This window comes from Pongo pygmaeus, chromosome 8, assembly GCF_028885625.2.
Source record: "Pongo pygmaeus isolate AG05252 chromosome 8, NHGRI_mPonPyg2-v2.0_pri, whole genome shotgun sequence".
Classification (NCBI taxonomy): domain Eukaryota; kingdom Metazoa; phylum Chordata; class Mammalia; order Primates; family Hominidae; genus Pongo; species Pongo pygmaeus.
Genome location: NC_072381.2, coordinates 33,838,240 through 33,861,064, shown reverse-complemented (window position 1 = coordinate 33,861,064; position 22,825 = coordinate 33,838,240). Strand labels below are relative to the sequence as shown.

Below are 22,825 nucleotides of genomic sequence, written 5' to 3'. Positions count from 1 at the left end.
ATATCTATATATGGTACCCACACTATTACATTTTAAATCAATTAAGAGAAGAAAAGAACAAAATATGCATTTATATAATATTATGTAATAGAATTATTTCACTAATGCTTTTGTTGAAAAAATTATGATGTGAGGAAACTTGTTCTCAGCCTGAGGAACTTTCTTAAGTATTTTTTTAATAACATGGCCTGATACCAACTAATCCTGTAAATTTTTATTTCAGATTCTTTTTATTTGAGTTTCACTTTTAAAAATAATTTTGCCAAACATAAAATTATTGGTTGATTTTTTTTCTTGCAGCCCTTTGAAAATGCCATCCTACTGTCTTCTGGCCTCCATAGTTTTTGGGTTTTTTTCCCCCAAGATGGAGTCTCTCGTCTTGGCTCACTGCAAACTCCACCCCCGGGTTCAAGCAATTCTCCTGCCTCAGCCTCATGAGTAGCTGGGATTACAGGCCCGCACCACCATGCCCAGCTAATTTTTGTATTTTAGTAGAGACAGGGCTTCACCAGGTTGGCCAGACTGGTCTCGAACTGCTGACCTCAAGTGATCCACCCCCCTTGGCCTCCCAAAGCACTGGGATTACAAGCATGAGCCACTGCACCTGGCCTTGGCCTCCATAGTTTCTGATGCTATGTCACCTATTAATCTTACTAGAATTAGCTTTTGTATGGTTACACTCATGTAACCATACAAACATGATGTTTGGACCACATATAACATGGTGATTCCATAAGATTGTAATGAAGCTGGAAATTTCTATCATGTAGTGATGTTGTAACCATCGTAATATCTTAATGTAATGAATTATTCACATACCTGTGATGATGCTGGTGTAAACAAACCTACTCTGCTGCCAGATATATAAAAGTATAGCACACAGAATTATGTACAGTACATAACATTTGATGATAATAATAAAAAGCTATGTTACTGTTTTATATATTTACTATACATTTTTATTTTTATTTGAGTATGCATACTTCTACTTACAAAAAACATTAACTGTAGAACAGCCTCAGACAGGTCCCTCAGGACGTATTCCAGAAGAAGGCATCGTTATCATAGGAGATGAAAGCTTCATGTGTGTTACTTTCCCTGAAGACTTTCCACTGGGGCAAGACGTGGAGGTGGAAGACAGTGATGATATTGATGATCCTGATTCTGTGTAGGTCTAGGCTAATGTGTGTGTTTGTGTCTCAGTTTTTAACAAAAATGTTTTAAAGGTAATAAAAAAATTAAATAGAAAGCAGCTTATTGAATAAGGATATAGAAAAAGAAAATATTTTTGTACAACTGTGCAATGTGTATTTTAAGTTAAATGTTATTATAAGAGTCCAAAAATTAAAAAAATAAAAAGTTTATAAAGTTAAAAAGTTACAGTAAGCTAAGGTTATTTTTAAGGAAAGATTTTTAAAAATAAATTTCATGTAGCCTAAGTGTACATACAGTGTTTTATAAAGTCTACTGTAGTGTACAATAATGTCCTAGACCTTTGCATTCACTCACTGCTCACTCACTGATGCGCCCAGAGAAACATTCAGTCTTGCAAGCGCTACTCATGGTAAGTGTTCTATACAGGTGTACCACTTTTTATCTTTTATCTGGTATTTTTACTGTATCTTTTCTATGTTTAGATACAGAATTGCTTACTCTTGTGTTACCATTGCCTGCAGAATTCAGTCCAGTAACATGCTGTACAAGTTTGTAGCCCAGGAGCAATAGGCTATATAATATAGTCTAGGTATGTAGAAAGCTATACCACCTAGGTTTGTGTAAGTATACTCTATGATGTTTGCATGATGATGAAGTCACCCAACGATGCATTTGTCAGGACACATTTCCATCATTAGGCAACACATGACTGTAGCTGTTCTCTTGCTACTTCAAGGTTTTCACTTTGTCTCTCAACGTTTTTACTATGTTGGATCTGGTTGTGAATTTTATTGTGTTTATATAATTGGATTTAATTGAACTTAGATTGGTGGACTAGTATTTTACATCAAACATTTTTCAAAATTTCAGCCATAATTTCTTTAAATTATTTTATTTTTTCTCTCCTAGTAATCCTATTACTTTAAATTTACAGATTATTTCTTCTGTTAAAACTACTCTTGAGCCCCTCTAGTGAATTTTTCTTCAGTTATTTTACTATCAACGCTAGAATTTCCTTTTTACATGCACTAAAACATCACATTGTATCCCATAAATATGTTCAATCATAAATCAAAATACTTTTAATCTTTTTGTTAATATTCTCTATTTGGTGAGACATTCTCATCATATCTTCCTTTCATGCTTAAGCATAGATTTTATGAATTCTTTTAAATATTTATAAGAATTATTTTGTAGTCGCTTCCTGCTATACCAAACATTTGGCATCCTCATAAAAAGTTTCTGTTGCTTTTTTCCTATGTATGGGACACATCTTCCTGTTTTTTTTTCTTTTTTGCATGTCTATCATATTTTGCTAAAATTGGGCTTTTTAGATAGCAAACCAACATACGGATTTCTTCGTTACCTTTTGGAATCTTGTTGTGTACACATTTCTTTATTTAGCTATTTGGGTGGACTATTTTCTATTTTACTGAAGTCTTCTCCTGCAACATGAAGCTTCTAATATTATTCCTCTGTGGGCACAGATGTATATACACATGTATTAGGGTTCTCTAGAGGGAAAGAACTAATAGGATATATATATATATATATATATATAATATATATATCCTTATATATATAAGAACTAATAGGATTATATATTTATTAAGTATTAACTCACATTATCACAAGGTCCCACAATAGGTCAGCTCCTGCAAGCTGAGGAGCAAGGAGAGCCAGTCAAGTCCCAAAACTGAAGAACCTGAAGTCCAATGTTTGAGGGCAGGAAGCATCCAGCACAGGATAAAGATGTAGGCTGGGAGACTAGGCCAGTCTAGTCTTTTCACGTTTTTCTGCCTGTTTTATATTCTAGCCACACTGGCAGCTGATTAGATGGTGCCCACCCAGATTAAGGGTGGGTCTGCCTTTCCAGTCCACTGACTCAAATGTTAATCCCCTTTGGCAACACCCTCACAGACACACCCATAATCAATACTTTGCATCCTTCAATCCAATCAAGTTAACACTCAGTATTAACCATCATAAGTCCACCCCTTGTCAATTTGAACCCATACACATCTCCTGAGATCATACATAATCTTCAAATAAAGGCATAATTATGCCTAACATAATACAACTATCCTTCATATAACCAGAAATGCACAAATCCCCAACCCAAATACTGTTACCTAAAGTTAACAATACTTAAATCTTACGTCACATGATAAAGGAAAAAGGAAATAAAATGAAGATATGTTCTTAGTACAAGTGTATACATGCGCAAATGTGTTTTTAACAAAAGAAGGAGGAACTACTCATGACAATTACAGTCCTCATTTCTGCAGCTGGTCACGTTGTTGTAGCTGGCATTGGTGACTGCCTTCTTCTACTTATGCATTCTGTATTCCCTTTGCCTTCAGCAAGCACCTCAGCAGGCTATGAAATTTTTTCCCGGTGCAGTGACCCAAACCTTCATTCCTGAAGGGTCTGTGCTATTTGTAGTCCTGCCTGGATTGGGCTGTTGTAGTTTCCCATTGACCTTAATCACAGGGCATGGTAATACTGAGAGATGCCCTAATGAATCTCCTGTATTCCATGCATACTCTTCCTGATCTCCACTGTGGAGTAGGAGACTGAATTCATCTTGATAGTCTGGGTCAATCACCCAGGCCAACACTGTAGCCCCCTTCTCAGCCTGTTGATTGAAAGGTAGGAGGAGCCCAAAGTGTCCATGTGGCACTCATAACTTCCAGTTTAATTGAATTATTGTGTCTCCTGGTGGCAGCATTCCTCCCTCTGGAACTAAGACCTCTAGGTGAGCAGAAAGTAATATCACAGGAACAAGAAGCAAAAGTTTTGCTAGTGGATCACTAGGGGTGATGGTGAGTGGTGCCACTTCCCACTTCCACCCCATGATTCCTGGACCTGTGAATCCTGGCTATGGGAGAAAGAGTAACATATATTGGATGCTGATCCAGAGAATACATGGCCTTCTGGAGAATTTTGTCCCAGCCCTGCAAAGTATTGTCACCTAGTTGGCATTGTAATTGTGACTTCAAAAGGCCATTCCAGCTACTTCAGGATGATGGGGAACATGGTAAGACCAGTGAATTCCAAGAGCATGAGTCCACTGCCGCACTTCTTCTTCTTCTTCTTTTTTTTTTTTTTTTAAACAATTTAAACAAGTTTATTCTGAGCCAATATGAATGACCATGGCCCAGGGAACAGTCTCAAGAGTTCTTGAGAAAGTATGCACAAGGTAATTGAATTACAGTTTGGTTTTACACATTTGAGGGAGACAGGAGTTATAAGCAAAGACATAAATCAATACATGGAAGGTGTACTTTGGTTCAGATAAAAAAAGGCAGGGCATCTTAAAGGGGCATGGGCTTCCAGGTTGGAGGTAGATTCAAAGATTTTCTGATTTTGGCAATTGGTTGAAAGAGTTAAGCTTTGTCTAAAGACTTGAAGTCAGTGGAAAGAAATGCTTTAGTCAAGATAAGGGGGATTGTGGATGCCAAGGTCTTTATTACGCAGATGAAGCCTCACAGGTAGCAGCCTTTAGAGAGAATACATGATAAATGTCTCTTTTCAAGACTTAAAAGATGGCAGGCACTTAGTTAATCTATCCTATATCTGGGAAATGCCTGGAAAGGGATTTTGTGGCTGCATTAATGGAGATTCTCTATAGATAGAAATTTCTCCCACAAAAAATATGGCTTTGCAGGGCCATTTTAAAACATGGTTTTTACTTATTTATTTTTATTATACTTTAAGTTCCAAGGTACATGTGCACAACGTGCAGGTTTGTTACATAGGTTTACATGTGCCATGTTGGTTTGCTGCACCCATTAACTCATCATTTACCTTAGTTATTTCTCCCAACGCTATACCTCCCCCAGCCCCCTACCCCCCGACAGGCCCCGGTGTGTGATGTTCCCCACCCTGTGTCCATGTGTTCTCACTGTTCAACTCCCATCTATGAGTGAGAACATGCTACTGCTGCACTTCTTTAGCCATAAAGTGAGTGCCTTGGTCAGAGGCAATGCCATGATGGTGTATAAGGCATTCTGTGAGTCCACGGATGGTAGTCTTGGCAGAAGCATTGCATGCAAGACAGGAAAACCCATATCTGGAGTAAGTGTCTATTCCAATGAGGACAAACCTCTGCTCTTCCCATGATGGAAAAGGTCCCACATAATCAACCTGCCATCTGCCACCAGGTACCGAGGAATGGTGCCATATAGAGGGCTCAGTGTTAGTCTCTGCTGCTGGCAAATTGGGCACTCAGCAGTGGCCGTAGCCAGATCAGCCTTGGTGAGTGGAAGTCCACATTGCTGAGCCCATGTATAACCTCCATCCCTGCCACCATGGCCACTTTGTTCATGGGCCCATTGGGCAATGACAGGCGTGACTGGGGAAAGAGGCTGAGTGGTGTCCACAGAATGGGTCATCCTATCCACTTGATTATTAAAATCCTCCTCTGCTGAAGTCACCCACTGGCGAGCACTCACATGGGATACAAACATCTTCACCGTTTTTGACCATTCAGAGAGGTCCACCCACATAACTCTTCCCCAAACGTCTTTGTCACCAATTTTTTCATCATGCTTCTTTCAAGTCCCTGACCATCCAGACAAACTATTGGCTCCAACCCACGAATCAAATATATAATCACACATCTGGCCATTTCTCCTTCCATGCAGAGTACACAACCAGAAGCACCACGCAAAGTTCTGTCCACTGAGAAGATTTCCCTTCACCGCTGTGTCTCAGGGATGTCCTAGAAATGGGCTGTAGTGCTGCAGCTGTCCACTTCCGAGTGGTGCCTGCATAACATGCAGAACCATCTGGGAACCAGGCCTTATTCTTCTCTTCCTCTGTCCACTGATCATAGGGAACTCCCCATGAGGCCATTGTTGCAGGCTTGGGGAGAGAAGGCAAGGGTGGCAGGAGTGGGGACCACGGGCATTTGAGCCACTTCCTCATGTAACTTGCTGGTGCCTTCAGGACCTGCTCAAGCCTGATCATGTACATACCCCTTCCATTTGATGATGGAATGCTGCTGTGCACGCCCCACTCTATGGCTAGATGGGTCAGAAAGCATCCAGTTCATGATAGGCAGTTCAGGTCACATAGTCAAATGTTCAGTTTCTGCCAAAGCCCAGTAACAGGACAAGAGCTGTCTCTCAAAAGGAGGGCATCTTTTTCCCGTGCTGGATGCTTCCTGCCCTCGCATATTGGACTCCAAGTTCTTCACATTTCTGCTCATATAAATTAGAAAACTCATTTTTTTTTTAGCATAGCGCACTTCCATGTGGGTTACACTTTGAACCTCACTTCTAGGGGACTGCTGGGACTTTAGTCTAGTTATGGGTCTAGAAGCAAACAGGGATGTTGGAGGTGGTTGCTGAGGAGAATAAACATTATCTTGCCTGGCAACTGCCTCAGGGGAGGCCATCACTGTTGCCTCAGGCAGCACAGAGTTTATCTCCTCAGACAAAGATGCAAAGGCTTGTGGCAGCATGGGTTGGGGAAGGGATGTTGTCACTACTGGGGATGGGGAAGCTGTTTCTTCTGGTAAAAAAGATTCATCAGAGTTTACAAATTCAGTGTCCCCAGCTTCATCAGGTCCTCCCACACGTCCGCATTCCAAGTTGCAGGGTCCCATTCTTTTTCAATCAATGCCCTCACTTTAACAGTAGACACCTGGCGAGGCTGTGCATGCACCTTTCATTGCAGGTCAGCCACTTGCATGATAAGAACTTGTGTCTGTTTTTCCAGAATTTCGGCTCTTTATCAGTGTTCTCCACACTATTAGAAGTAGAGTCCTTAACATTTTTGTGTTTAATCATATTAAGCAGCCAACTCCAGAAACCCCAAAACCAACAAAAGAACTTCATCCTTAATATTCTGTTCCTCTAGAGCCACTCCTGGTACCAAAATCTGTATCAGTTAGGGTTCTCTAGAGGGAAAGAAGTAATAGAAGATATAGATATAGATATACAGATAGATATAGATGATATAGATGGGAGTTTATTAAGTATTAACTCACACAAGGGCAGGAAGCATCCAGCACAGGAGAAAGATGTAGGCTGGGAGGCTAGGCCAGTCTAGCCTTTTCACGTTTTTCTGCCTGCTTTATATTCTAGCCATGCTGGCAGCTGATTAGATGGTGCCCACCCAGATTAAGGATGTGTCTGCCTTTCCCAGCCCACTGACTCAAATGTTAATCTCCTTTGGCAACACTCTCACAGACACACCAGGATCAATACTTTGAATCCTTCAATCCAATCAAACTGACAGTATTAACCATCATAACACACAATCACTTTTGGATGAGAGTTGTTTTAACACGGCTCTCTTTGTCTGTCTCTTTCCCTTATGTCTCTGTTAAGCTCTCTGCCTCTATGGGTATAACACCAAAAATTAAGGAGAAGTGTGTCAGTGTTTCACCACTAAAAATGCAGTAGTATAATTTTTGAACCATATAACAAAACTAAAGCAGCTGAAACACTGTCAATTTGCCTGATAACATAACGATATAAGAGGGAATGGGTAACAATGAAATAATTATCAGTTATATTCATCTTGTTATCATGTTCATAAGCTAGCAATTCTGCTTTTGCAAATACAAAGCAACTTTCCTAATTAGCCATAAATAGCAAATTGAACAGCATTTGAAATACATCTGCAAGCATATTCTAAGGTCACTATAGCATTAGACTTTTATGGATAACTTTTTAAATAAATGAGCCCTAAAGCTAATTTTCTATTGAGAATAAATACTAGAGTTGAACTAATTATAGGAGGAAATTCACGAAGACTTTTTCTCATGTGATAATTACATATAGGTACTGTTGTCATTAGTGATACATACTTAAACTCCAGAGAAGATAGGAAACCATAAGTAGATTTAAAAAATTCTTATTCTTACCAGGGTAACTCTTTCTCTTTAACTGTGTCTTAATTGCATCATTTATTGTACCTCTCTCAGTTGCTCTATGCAATCGTTCATCAGTCTCTATAAAAGTAAACAGATTTCAAAACACTTTTCTAATGTAAATATTAACGTGTGTGTGTGCATGTGTCTAATACTATCATAATTAATATTCTTCATTGGAGTAGAAGAATTATAATAAAGTGTCCAGATTGCAGCAACATAGGAATTCAAATTGAAAGGGCAATTAACAATCATATAAGCCTCATTATATTGAGGCTTAGTTATATTTAGTGATTTGACCAAGACCATATAGCAAGTAATAACAAAATTGAAGCACAGACTTATGCTACCTTATTTCTTAACTATTTTTTCCATATAATGCAATCTCATATGCAAATTTAAATCACACTAGATAGTTTGTGGTAATAACATAACTTTCAAGTATATATTAAGAACATATTCATGTTGTAGGGGTATATCTGGTGAGGTGGAACATAAATTTTTTTTCATAGTTGACCTATCTGCACACAATGGTCATCACAACTCACAAAATATAATAAAACAGAAGTTCCTTCACTCATCCAGAAATATTTTAATAGTCTACTTTAGGTGGTGTAACTATAATTCAAATAGGCATCAGTGATAAAAAAGAATAACAAATAATGCATGTAATGTGAAAAAGTCTCTTCTCTCTGGTTCTTTTAGCAGGTAGACTTTGTAGCTGCGAAGAAGAAAACAGGAATATTTGTAGTGGCACCAGCATTAGGATTGTATTCCTTTTCATTTGAGTTTTATGTGATTTATACATTTTGTTGGATTTAGAAACTAGTATCTAGGTATAATGATGGAAAAACTAAAAAATCTACTAAAAAGAATTTCATATTGAAAAACGGATAATTAGAACTGGTAAACCTGGTTTATTAAAAGTTTTTTGTGTCAAAGTTGGTTCTAGCAGAGCATGTAATGGTAGTTGGACACCTGTAATGATCCTGAACGATAGAGTGGAAGTCTTGCTTTGGAAAATTGGCTGAGCCCATTATTAATGTTAAAATTTGCACTATTATCATGGCAGCCCAAATATACCACCAATATAATTCAAATAGAGGCAGAAACCAGATTACACATCATTGTAAAAATGCATTATATTGGCCAGGTGCAGTGGCTCATGCCTGTAATCCTAGCACTTTTGGAGGCCGAGGTGGGCAGATCTCGAGGTCACAAGTTCGAGACCAGCCTGGCCAACATAGTGAAACCTTGTCTCTACTAAAAATACAAAAATTAGCAGGGTGTGGTAAAATACAAAAATTAGCAGGGCTTGGTGGCATGCGCCTTAGTCCCAGCTACTTAGGAGGCTGAGGCAGGATAATTGCTTGAACCTGGGAGGTGGAGGTTGTGGTGAGCCGAGATTGCATCATTGTACTCCAGCCTGGGCAATAGAGCGGGACACCATCTCAAAAAAAAAAAAAAAGCATCATATTGGACAAAACAAGTTTTCAATAATTCAATAACAACATTTTGTAAAAGTAATAGTTATATGCAACAGAAAACTGAGGAACATTAACAGATGTATTCCAGCTCTTTTGTCTTTCTCCTACCGATATAAGTAAGAAAGGCTGATTCATTTGAACTAAGAAATCAGAGGATTTTTAGATAAGCAGGGAGTCAATGAGTAGAGCATTTTAGAGTTAAACACTAGGAATACAAAGTTATGTGCTGGAAAGATTTATCAACTAGTAAAAGTCACAATTTTCCTCCCTTACGTTATTATCCTCTTGCTTTAAATTTTACAAAATCTTATCCTGCTTAGAGTTCCTGAGCTTTTAAAAATGTGTATATTTTTAAACCATACTATTTTTCCATTTAAAGTGTCCAATTCAATGCTTATTACAGAAATGTGTAATTATTACCTCAGTCAACTTTATAATCTTTTTCACATTTACACTAATTACATTCTACTGAGATACAGAAACATTACTCCTCTATATATAGCTTTATTCTCTTTCCCCAGTTTTTGTGCTATTGTTATACATATCATACCTGTAAATATTAAGGACAATGTAATAATTATTGTTATAATTATTTCTTTGTATAACTTTATGCCTTTTAAATAAACTGAGAAAAGAAAGAAGATCAAGTACATGTTTATAGTATTTGTTACATGAACACACTTATTTACATTTTTTGGTTCTTTCTCTTTTTGCTCTGTATTTATCATCTGGTGTTATTTTCTTACAGTGTTACATCACTTCTCCCTCCAATCACCTTTGTGATGCTATTGTGAATATATCACATGTTGATATCTTATATGTTATATGCCAAATGATACAATTATATAAATTTTTTATACAGTTGTCTTTTAGATAAATTAAGAAAAGAGGTGGAATATATATTTGTACATACTCTCTTTGCAATTATAACATTTAACTCATACCTTTTTTAGGGGGATTCAAATTACTGTCAGAGGTCAACTTTAGCCTAAAGAAATTTCTTTAGAATTTCTTGGAAAACAGTTCTGCTAGAAATGAAATCTCTCAATTTTTATTTAGTAATTTCATATTTCATCTTTTCTGAAAAGTAGTTTTGCTAGCAATAAAATTACTGGTTGGTAGATTTTTTTTTCTTTCAGCACTTTTATTTATTTTTTTGTTTGTTTTTCTTTTTTTTATTATACTTTAAGTTTCAGGGTACATGTGCACAACGTGCAGGTTTGTTACATATGTATACATGTGCCATGTTGGTGTGCTGCACCCATTAACTCATCATTTAACATTAGGTGTATCTCCTAATGCTATCCCTCTCCATACCCCCACCCCACAACAGGCCCCAGTGTGTGATGTTCCCCTTCCTGTGTCCAAGTGTTCTCATTGTTCAATTCCCACCTATGAGTGAGAACATGTGGTGTTTGGCTTTTTGTCCTTGCGATAGTTTGCTGAGAATGATGGTTTCCAGCTTCATCCATGTCCCTACAAAGGACATGAGCTCATCCTTTTTTTATGGCTGCGTAGTATTCCATGGTGTATATGTGCCACATTTTCTTAATCCAGTCTATCATTGTTGGACATTTCAAGTCTTTGCTCTTGTGAATAGTGCTGCAATAAACATACATGTGCATGTGTCTTTATAGCAGCATGTTTTATAATCCTTTGGGTATATACCCAGTAATGGGATGGCTGGGTCAAATGGTATTTCTAGTTCTAGAACCCTGAGGAATCTCCACGCTGACTTCCACAATGGTTGAACTAGTTTACAGTCCCACCAACAGTGTAAAAGTGTTCCTATTTCTCCACATCCTCTCCAGCACCTGTTGTTTCCTGACTTTTTAATGATTGCCATTCTAACTGGTGTGAGATGGTATCTCATTGTGGTTTTGATTTGCATTTCTCTGATGGCCAGTGATGATGAGCATTTTTTCATGTGTCTGTTGGCTGCATAAATGTCTTCTTTTGAGAAGTGTCTGTTCATATCCTTCGCCCACTTTTTGATGGGGTTGTTTTTTTCTTGTAAATTTGTTTGAGTTCATTGTAAATTCTGGATATTAACCCTTTGTCAGATGGGTAGATTGTAAAAATTTTCTCCCATTCTGTAGGTTGCCTGTTCACTCTGATGGCAGTTTCCTTTCCTGTGCAGAAGCTCTTTAGTTTAATTAGATCCCAGTTGTCAATTTTGGCTTTTGTTGCCATTGCTTTTGGGGTTTTAGACATGAAGTCCTTGCCTATGCCTATGTCCTGAATGGTATTGCCTAGGTTTCCTTCTAGGGTTTTTACGGTTTTAGGTCTAACATTTAAGTCTTTAATCCATCTTGAATTAATTTTTGTATAAGGTGTAAGGAAGGGATTCATTTTCAGCTTTCTACATATGGCTAGCCAGTTTTCCCAGCACCATTTATTAAATAGGGAATCCTTTCCCCATTGCTTGTTATCTCAGGTTTGTCAAAGATCAGATAGTTGTAGATATGTGGCATTATTTCTGAGGGCTCTGTTCTGTTCCATTGGTCTATATCTCTGTTTTGGTACCAGTACCATGCTGTTTTGGTTACTGTAGCCTTGTAGTATAGCTGGAAGTCAGGTAGTGTGATGCCTCCAGCTTTGTTCTTTTGGCTTACGATTGACTTGGCAATGTGGGCTCTTTTTTGGTTCCATATGAACTTTAAAGTAGTTTTCTCCAATTCTGTGAAGAAAGTCATTGGTAGCTTGATGGGGATGGCATTGAATCTATAAATTACCTTAGGCAGTATGGCCATTTTCACAATATTGATTCTTCCTACCCATGAGCATGGAATATTCTTCCATTTGTTTGTATTCTCTTTTATTTCATTGAGCAGTGGTTTGTAGTTCTCTTTGAAGAGGTCCTTCACGTCCCTTATAAGTTGGATTCCTAGGTATTTTATTCTCTTTGAAGCAATTGTGAATGGGAGTTCACTCATGATTTGGCTCTCTGTTTGTCTGTTATTGGTGTATAAGAATGCTTGTGATTTTTGCACATTGATTTTGTATCCTGAGACTTTGCTGAAGTTGCCTATCAGCTTAAGGAGATTTTGGACTGAGACAGTGGGGTTTTCTAGATATACAATGATGTCATCTGCAAACAGGGACAATTTGACTTCCTCTTTTCCTAATTGAATACCCTTTATTTTCTTCTCCTGCCTGATTGCCCTGACCAGAATTTCCAACACTATGTTGAATAGGAGTGATGAGAGAGGGCATCCCTGTCTTGTGCCAGTTTTCAAAGGGAATGCTTCCAGTTTTTGCCCATTTGGTATGATATTGGCTGTGGGTTTGTCATAGATAGCTCTTATTATTTTGAGACATGTCCCATCAATACCTAATTTATTGAGAGTTTTTAGCATGAAGGGTTTGAAGGGTTGTTGAATTATGTCAAAGGCCTTTTCTGCATCTATTGAGATAATCATGTGGTTTTTGTCATTGGTTCTGTTTATATGCTGGATTACATTTATTGATTTGCATATGTTGAACCAGCTTTGCATCCCAGGGATGAAGCCCACTTGATCATGGTGGATAAGCTTTTTGATGTGCTGCTGGATTTGGTTTGCCAGTATTTTATTGAGGATTTTTGCATCGATGTTCATCAGGGATATTGGTCTAAAATTCTCTTTTTTTTGTTGTGTCTCTGCCAGGCTTGAGTATCAGGATGTTCTGGCCTCATAAAATGAGTTAGGGAGGATTCCCTCTTTTTCTATTGATTGGAATACTTACAGAAGGAATCATAACAGCTCCTCCTTTTACCTCTGGTAGAATTTGGCTGTGAATCCTTCCGGTCCTGGACTTTTTTTGGTTGGTAAGCTATTAATTATTACCTCAATTTCAGAGCCTGTTATTGGTCTATTCAGAGATTCAACTTCTTCCTGGTTTAGTCTTGGGAGGGTGTATGTGTCGAGGAATTTATCCGTTTCTTCTAGATTTTCTAGTTTATTTGTGTTGAGGTGTTTATAGTATTCTCTGATGGTAGTTTCTATTTCTGTGGGATCAGTGGTGATATCCCCTTTATCATTTTTTATTGTGTCTATTTGATTTTTCTCTCTTTTCTTCTTTATTAGTCTATCAATTTTGTTGATCTTTTCAAAAAGCCAGCTCCTGGATTCATTGATTTTTTTGAAGGGTTTTTTGGATGTCTATTTCCTTCAGTTCTGCTCTGATCTTAGTTATTTCTTGGCTTCTGCTAGCTTTTGAATGTGTTTGCTCTTGCTTCTCTAGTTCTTTTAATGGTGATGTTAGAGTGTCAATTTTAGATCTTGCCTGCTTTCTCTTGTGGGCATTTAGTGCTATAAATTTCCCTCTACACACTGCTTTGAATGTGTCCCAGAGATTCTGGTATGTTGTGTTTTTGTTCTCATTGTTTCAAAGAACATCTTTATTTCTGCCTTCATTTCGTTATGTACCCATTAGTCATTCAGGAGCAGGTTGTTCAGTTTCCATGTAGTTGAGTGGTTTTGAGTGAGTTTCTTAATCCTGAGTTCTAGTTTGATTAGACTGTGGTCTGAGAGACAGTTTGCTATAATTTCTGTACTTTTACTTTAGCTGAGGAGTACTTTACTTCCAACCATGTGGTCAATTTTGGAATAGGTGTGGTGTGGTGCTGAAAAGAATGTATATTCTGTTGATTTGGGGTGGAGAGTTCTGTAGATGTCTATTAGGTCCACTTGGTGCAGAGCTGAGTTCAATTCCTGGATATCCTTATTAACTTTGTCTCGTTGATCTGTCTAATGTTGACAGTGGGGTGTTAAAGTCTCGCATTATTATTGTGTGGGAGTCTAAGTCTCTTTGTAGGTCACTCAGGACTTGCTTTATGAATCTGGGTGCTCCTGTATTGGGTGCATATATATTTAGGATAGTTAGCTCTTCTTGTTGAATTGATCCCTTTACCATTATGTAATGGCGTTCTTTATCTCTTTTGATCTTTGTTGGTTTAAAGTCTGTTTTAACAGAGACTAGGATTGCAACCACTGCCTTTTTTTGCTTTCCATTTGCTTGGTAGATCTTCCTCCATCCCTTTATTTTGAGCCTATGTGTGTCTCTGCACATGAGATGGGTTTCCTGAATACAGCACACTGATGGGTCTTGACTCTTTATCCAGTTTGCTAGTCTGTGTCTTTTAATTAGAGCATTTAGCCCATTTACATTAAGGTTAATATTGTTATGTGTGAATTTGATCCTGTCATTATGATGTTAGCTGGTTATTTTGCTCATTAGTTGATGCAGTTTCTTCCTAGCCTTGATGGTCTTTACAATTTGGCATGTTTTTGCAGTGGCTGGTACCAGTTGTTCCTTTCCATGTTTAGTGCTTCCTTCAGGAGCTCTTTTAGGGCAGGCCTGGTGGTGACAAAATCTCTCAGCATTTGCTTGTCTGTAAAGGATTTTATTTCTCCTTCAATTATGAAGCTTAGTTTGGCTGGATATGAAATTCTGGGTTAAAAATTCTTTTCTTTAAGAATGTTGAATATTGGCCCCCACTCTCTCCTGGCTTGTAGAGTTTCTGCCAAGAGATCAGCTGTTAGTCTGATGGGCTTCCCTTTGTGGGTAACCTGACCTTTCTATCTGGCTGCCTTAACATTTTTTCCTTCATTTCAACTTTGGTGAATCTGACAATCATGTGTCTTGGAGTTGCTCTTCTCGAGGAGTATCTTTGTGGGTTTCTCTGTATTTCCTGAACTTGAATGTTGGCCTGCCTTGCTAGATTGGGGAAGTTCTCCTGGATAATATCCTGCAGAGTGTTTTCCAACTTGGTTCCATTCTCCCCGTCACTTTCAGGTACACCAATCAGACGTAGATTTGGTCTTTTCACATAGTCCCATATTTCTTGGAGGCTTTGTTCATTTTTTATTCTTTTTTCTCTAAACTTCTCTTCTCGCTTCATTTCATTCATTTGATCTTCCATCACTGATACACTCTCTTCCAGTTGATCAAATTGGCTACTGAGGCTTGTGCATATGTCACGTAGTTCTCATGCCATGGTTTTCAGCTCCATCAGGTCCTTTAAGGACTTCTCTGCATTGGTTATTCTAGTTAGCCATTTGACTAATTTTTTTTCAAGGTTTTTAACTTCTTTGCCATAGGTTCGAACTTCCTGCTTTAGCTCAGAGTAGTTTGATCGTCTGAAGCCTTCTTCTCTAAACTCGTCAAAGTCATTCTCCATCCAGCTTTGTTCTGTTGCTGGTGAGGAGCTGTGTTCCTTTGCAGGAGGAGAGGCACTCTGATTTTTAGAGTTTCTGGTTTTTCTGCTCTGTTTTTATCCCATCTTTGTGGTTTTATCTACCTTTGGTCTTTGATGATGGTGAAGCATAGATGGAGTTTTGGTGTGGATGTCCTTTCTGTTTGTTAGTTTTCCTTCTAACAGTCAGGACTCTCAGCTGCAGGTCTGTTGGAGTTTGCCGGAGGTCCACTCCAGACCCTGTTTGCCTGGGTATCAGCAGTGGAGGCTGCAGAACAGCGGATATTGGTGAACAGCAAATGTTGCTGCCTGATCGTTCCTCTGGAAGTTTTGTCTCAGAGGAGTACCTCTGTGAGGTGTCAAGTCTGCCCCTACTAGGGGGTGCCTCCCAGTTAGGCTACTCTGGGGTCAGGGACCCACTTCAGGAGGCAGTCTGTCCGTTCTCAGATCTCCAGCTGCGTGCTGGGAGAATCACTACTCTCTTCAAAGCTGTCAGACAGGGACATTTAAGTCTGCAGATGTTTCTGCTGCCTTTTGTTTGGCTATCCCCTGCCCCCAGAGGTGGAGTCTACAGAGGCAGGCAGGCCTCCTTGAGCTGCAGTGGGCTCCACCCAGTTTGAGCTTCCTGGCTGCTTTGTTTACCTACTCAGGCCTCGGCAATGGCAGGCACCCCTCCCCCAGCCTCGCTGCCGCCTTGCAGTTTGATCTCAGACTGCTGTGCTAGCAATGAGTGAGGCTCCATGGGTGTAGGATCCTCTGAGCCAGGCGCGGGATATAATCTCCTGGTGTGCCATTTGCTAAGACCGTTGGAAAAGTGCAGTATTAGGGTGGCAGTAACCCGGTTTTCCCGGTGCTGTGTGTCACCCCTTTCTTTGACTAGGAAAGGGAATTCCTTGACCCCTTGTGCTTCCTGGGTGAGGCGATGCCTCGCCCTGCTTCAGCTCATGCTTGGTGCGCTGCACCCACTGTCCTGCACCCACTTTCCGACACTCCCCAGTGAGATGAACCCCATACCTCCATTGTAAATGCAGAAATCACCCATCTTCTGCATTGTTCACACTGGGAGCTGTAGACTGGAGCTGTTCCTATTCGGCCATCTTGGCTCCACCGCTCTTTCAGCACTTTTAATATACAACACCACGGCCTTCTGGACTTCATAAGTTTCTAATGCTAAGTCAGATGTTAATCTCACTGGGGTTCTCTTCTATGGGATGAATTGTTTTTCTCTTGATGCACTGTACATTTTCTCTTTGTCTTTCAGCATTTTTACAATGATTAGTCTGGTCATGGATTGATTTGTATTTATTCTACTTAGATTTAATAGAACTCGGATGTATAGATTAATATTACCCAGTAAATATTTTTCAAAGTATTCAGTCAATTTTCTTCAAATATTTTTTCTTATTCTCTCTCTACTTGGAAGACTCTCCTTCTGGTATTCCTATTATATTAAGTTTGCTTACTTCTTCTTCTGACAGTTCAAATCTTTCCTTGATCCTGTAATGAATTTTCCCTTGCAGTTACTTTACCTTTCAATTCCAAATATTAATTTGGTTCTTTAAAAAGTTTAATTTACATCACAATGTTGACATCTATTTGATAAAAGGTTGTCATTTTACCTTCTTTTTCTTCTTTGAGAAATGTTTTAATTATTTGATGATATTATTATTATTATTTGACTACTTTGTAGTCATTGTCTGCTAAATCTAACATGTAGGACTCTCACAAGCAGTTTTCCTTGCCTTTTTCCTTGTGTTTGGGTTACAGAGTACTGTTTCTGTGCATGTCCTAAATTTTTTTGCTAAAATCTGGACAATTTAGATAACATATTATAGCAAATCTGTATGTTGATTGACTCTTCCTTTTTGTGGGGCTTGTTTCTGTTTGCTTGTTGCTTGTTGGTGGTGGTGGTGGTGGGGTATGTGTGTGTTTGTGTATGTGTGTGATTTGATAGAAGTATTTTCCTAAAGTCTCTTTCCTCTACAGTATAAAGTCTCTTATGTTGCTCTTTGAGGGCATCTCCTTGGGTATGCAAACAGTCTCCCTTGGATGACAGTGGTTTTAGCAGGGCACGCTTTGAATGTCTCTTTCCATTATTTATTTGTTAAAATGTCTTCTTTTGGTATCACACCAATGGTCATAGAGAAGTGTGTCTAACACTGTAACCCCAGGACTAAATTCAGTTGTGTAATCTCTGAAAAATATAACTAAAAAACTTTATTGCAGCTGAGATGTTACAAACTTGACTGATATTTTTACCAAATAGAGTGAACTGCTAACCAATAAAATTACTATCTGTTATATTCATCTTCTTATCACATCCATAATCTAGCCCTTCTGCTTTTGAAAAGCTAATTTTACATTGCTAGTTGAAACTACAGTTGAAATATTATAGAGGGGAATTCATAAAGACTTTTGCCCATGTAATAATTTATAGGCACTGTTCTCCTTAAAGAGGCACACTTAGTTACACTCCAGAGAATATAAACTAACCAGAAATACTAAATGTGTAAAGTTTTTGTTCTTACCAGGGAGACTCTTTGATTGTGTCTTGAATTCATCCTTTAGTATATCTCTTCCAAATGCATCTGTCAATTGTTCTATATCAGGCCCTATAGTAATAAACAGGTATCAAAATGCTGTAAGGTAATCATTTATATACAAATGTGACAGTGTGAGTGCATGTGCATATATGTGTGTGTGTTACTAACTTAAAATATTTGTGGCTGGGCACGGTGGCTCACGCCTGTAATCCCAGCACTTTGGGAGGCCAAAGTGCAGGTGGATCATGAGGTCAAGAGATCAAGACCATCCTGGCCAACATGGTGAAACCCCGTCTCTACTAAAAATACAAAAATTAGCTGGGTGTGGTGGTGCGTGCCTGTAGTCCCAGCTACTCGGGAGGCTGAGGCAGAAGAATCACTCAAACCCAGGAGTTGGAGGTTGCAGTGAGCTGAGATCGTGCCACTGCACTCCAGCTGGGTGACACAGCGAGACTCTGTCGCAAAAAAAAAATATAATTGTATTTATAGAGGAATTAAAATGAAATGTCTGGATTGGAAAATAACAAAAACCTTAAAAAGGAAAGGATGTTAACAATTATATAAGCCAGACTATATTCAGGCTTAGATATGTTTAATGAATTGAAATATCATATAGCCAGGGAAAGGCAAAACTGACGCACAACCTGTTGCTGCATAATTTCTTAACCAGTAATTATTCTATACAATGCTATTTCTTATGCAAATTGAAATAATCCTAGGGACATTATGATGATAATGTATCTTTCAAGTTTACCTAAAAACATACTCAACCTGTAGGTATGTACTATGTGAGATGGAACATTTTTTTCCATAGGTCAAGCTGCAAACCATGGCCTCATTAGTCACAGAAACTTATCATGAGACAGAAATTATTTGACTCATTGAGGAATATTTCTTTCCCCTTTTTACATTATGTAATTGTAAATTCTTTAGATATTGGTTATAAAAAAAATTACAAGATATTTGTCAAACTGAGAAAAACTGCCCTCTGAGGTCCCTTGAACATGAATCAAGGAGGTAATGGTCAGATTTGCAGCACTACCAGAATTGTTATTGGATCCGTTTCCATTTAAGTTTTTATGTGGTTTGATATTTTCCTGGAATTAGAAACTACTAAGTTCAATAAGATAAAAATGTATAAAAATTATTAAAAAGAAATTCATATTGAAAAGGGGATAATGAGGATTGGTGACATAAGGTCAACACTGGGCTTAAGAGTCTGTGAGTAGAATTGGCTCTAGCAGAGTATATAACTATGGTTGGACACTTGTCATAATCCTTCCATTGTATTGTAGAGTGGTTTGTTGTTGTTGTTGTTGCTGTTTTGGAAAAATTGGTGAATACATGAATAGTGTAAATGGTTGCATTATAACACCAGCTGCTCAAATATGCCACAACTGCATTCTATACTGAGCACTACCTCACTACCAAAGTAAAAAGTGATCCATAAGATTGAGCAGAACAAGTTTTCAGTAATTAAGTAACAATATAAGAGATATAGCAACTCAAAACTGGAAACATCAGCAGATATATTTTAGCTTCCTTTGTTCTTTCTTCAACTGATATATCAAAGAAGGACGGGTTCACTTGAAATGAGCCAGCAAATGATCCTTACACAATCAGGGAAAAAATGAGACCATCTGAGGAAATATTGGGTTAAATACTAGAAATTTAAAAGGTATGTGCTGGAGACACTTATAATTTAGTAAGAGTTACAATTTTTCTCCTTCACAATATCCTCCCTTTGCTTTAAATCTTTTAAAAATGTTTTTCTGCTTGAAGTTCACTGAGTATTTTAAGTAAACTATCTAAAATCTTAAATTCTATGGATTTTAATACATTCAGTAATGTCTGTCACCATCATCACAGTCAAGTTTAAAAAGTACTTTAAATTTATACTAAATTCCAGTGAAATATAGAAAAGTTACTCTTATATAGCTGTATTCCATTCCCCATTTTTGTGCTATTGTTATACATAGCACATTTGTAAATAATAAAAACATGGTTATAGTGTTGTTATAATTATTTCTTTATATAATTTTACGCTTTTTTAAAAAGCTGAGGCAAGAAAGAAATATATATTTCCAATGTGTATTATATTAACCTTCTTATTTATAATTTCTGGTTCTATTAATTTGTTCCTGTGGTTTCAGATTATCATATCTTGTCATTTTCTTTTTTTGTTAATACATAATATTTGTGCCTATTTATGGGGTACATGTGATATTTGGTTATATGTATAGTGTGCATAAAAATCAAGTCAGATTATTTAGAATATCTACCACCTCAGCGATTTGTCATCATTCAGTATGATGTTAGCTGTGGGTCCGTCATATATGGACTTTATTAGTTTGAGGTACATTCCTTTTATGCCTAAGTTGTTGAGAGTTTTATCATGAAGGAATGTTGAATTTTATCAAATGTTCTTTCTGCATCTACTAAGATGATTATATGGTTTTGTCCTTCTTTCTGTTGATGTATCTTGTTTATTGATTTGCATATGTTAAATCACCCTTACATCCGTGGGATAGATCCAACTTGATCACAGTGCATTATCTTCCTGATATGTTGTTGAATTTGGTTTGCTAGCATTTTGTTGGGGATTTTTATATTTATGTTCATCAGAGATAACGACTTGTGCTTTTATTTTTTTATGTCCTTGTCTGGTTTTGGTATCAGAGTAAATGCTGGCCTTGTAGATTGAGTTACAGAGAATTCCACCCTCTTCAATTTTTTGGAATAGTTTGAGGGGAATTGTTGTTAGTTCTTTAAAGGTTTGGAAAAAATTGGCAGTGAGGCCATCTAGTTATGTGTTGGGAACATTTCTAGACCTCTCTCTAGCTATTCTGAAATACAAAATACATTGTTATTAACTATAATCAATCTCCTCTGCTACTGAACTTTAGAACTTATTCTTTTTATCTAACAGCATGTTTGTAGTACCCATTAACCAGATTTTCTATTTCTTCTTAATTCAATCTTGGTAGGCTATATGTGTCCAGAAATCTATCAATTTCCTCTAGATTTTCCAGTTTATCAGCATGTAGTTGTTCACAATATTTTCTGATGATCTTTTGTAATTCTGTGGTATTAGTTCTATCTCCTTTTTCATTTCTGATTTTGTTAATTTGTATCTTCTACCTTTTTTTAAGTTAGTCTACCTAGTGGTTTATTAATTTCATCTTTTTAAAACATCAAGTTTTGATTTGGTTGATCCTTTGCTTAAGTATCTATTTCACTTAGTTCTGCTCTGATCCTTATTGCTTTTCTTCTATTAATTTTTGTTGTGATTGGTTTGTTTTTGCTTTTCCAGTCTCTTGAGGTGCATTGTTAATTTATTTGAAATCTTTCCACTCTTTGATGGAGGTGTTTATTGCTATAAACTTCCATTTTTAGCATTGCTTTTGTTATATCCCATAGGTTTTGATATGTTGCATTTTCATTTTCATTTATTTCAAGCATTTTTTGATTTCCTTTTTAATCTCTTCATTGATTCAGTGATCATTCATGAGCACTTTGCTTAATTTCCATGTGTTTGCACAGTTCCCAAAGTTCCTCTAGTTTTTGATTTCTAGTTTTAATCTGTCATGGTCTGAAAAGATACTTGATATGATTTTGATTTTTAAAAATTTGTTAAGACATCTTTTGTGGCCTAACATATGGTCTAACCTGGAGAATGTTCCATGTGCTGACGAGAAGAATGTGTGTTCTGCAGTTATTGAAGAAAATACTTGGTAATTATCTGTTAGGGCCATTTGGTTTAAACTGATGTTTAAACTCAATGTTTCTTCGTTGATTTTCTGTCTAGACGATCTGTCTAATGCTGAGAATGAGGTGTTGAAGTCTCTAGCTATTATTTTATTGGACTCTCTCTGTCCCTTTAGATTTAATATTTGCTTTATATATCTGGATGCTTCAATGTTGGGTGAATATAAGTTTAAAATTGGTATATCCTTTTTCTGAATTGATACTTTTATCATTATATAATAATTATACTTGTCTCTTTTTATTGTTTTTGACTTAAAGTCTGTTTTATCTGAAATAAGTACAGCTACTCCTGCTCACTTTTGGTTTCTGTTTGCATGGAATATTTTTTTCATTCCTTCACTACCAGTCTATATGTTTCTTTACAGGTGAAGTAAGTTTCTTATAGGCAGTATATAGTTTGGTCATGTTTTTAAAATCCATTCAGCCATTTTCTGTTTACATTCAAGAATAATATTGATATGTGAGGACTTATTCCTATTGTTTTCTTATTTTCTGGTTGTTTTCTTTATCCCTTGTTCCTTTCTCTCCCTTGTGTTGTTTATCATTGTGGTTTGGTGATTTTCTGTCATAGTAACATTTGAGTTCTTTTTCTTCCTCATTTGTGTGTTTGCACATCCATGGTGTATATGTGCCACATTTTCTTAATCCACTCTATCACTGATAGACATTTGAGTTCGTTCCCAGTTTTTGCTATTGTGAATAGTGCACAGTAAACATACATGTGCATGTGTCTTTATAGTAGCATGATTTATAATCCTTTGGGTATATACCAAGTAATGGGATGGCTGGGTCAAATGGTATTTCAAGT

General features: G+C 37.4%; 1 protein-coding gene across 49 annotated transcripts in view; it reads right to left on the bottom strand.

The window, feature by feature from the left end:
• Positions 1–22,825, bottom strand: part of CCDC7 (coiled-coil domain containing 7) — a 434,284-nt gene that overhangs the window by 52,860 nt on the left and 358,599 nt on the right. For 39 of the 49 annotated variants that reach the window (XM_054436378.1, XM_054436376.1, XM_054436382.1 and 36 more), the window contains 2 exons: positions 18,235–18,318; positions 8,036–8,122 (listed from right to left, as the gene is read on the bottom strand). The exons of 1 other annotated variant lie outside the window; for it this stretch is intronic. In XM_054436378.1, the coding sequence (XP_054292353.1) occupies positions 8,036–8,122; positions 18,235–18,318 (171 nt within the window). Of the gene's footprint in view, positions 1–8,035; positions 8,123–8,613; positions 8,763–18,234; positions 18,319–22,825 lie in introns of those variants that run through there. 9 more of the 49 variants (XM_054436386.1, XM_054436393.1, XM_054436407.1 and 6 more) reach the window with 3 other exon arrangements.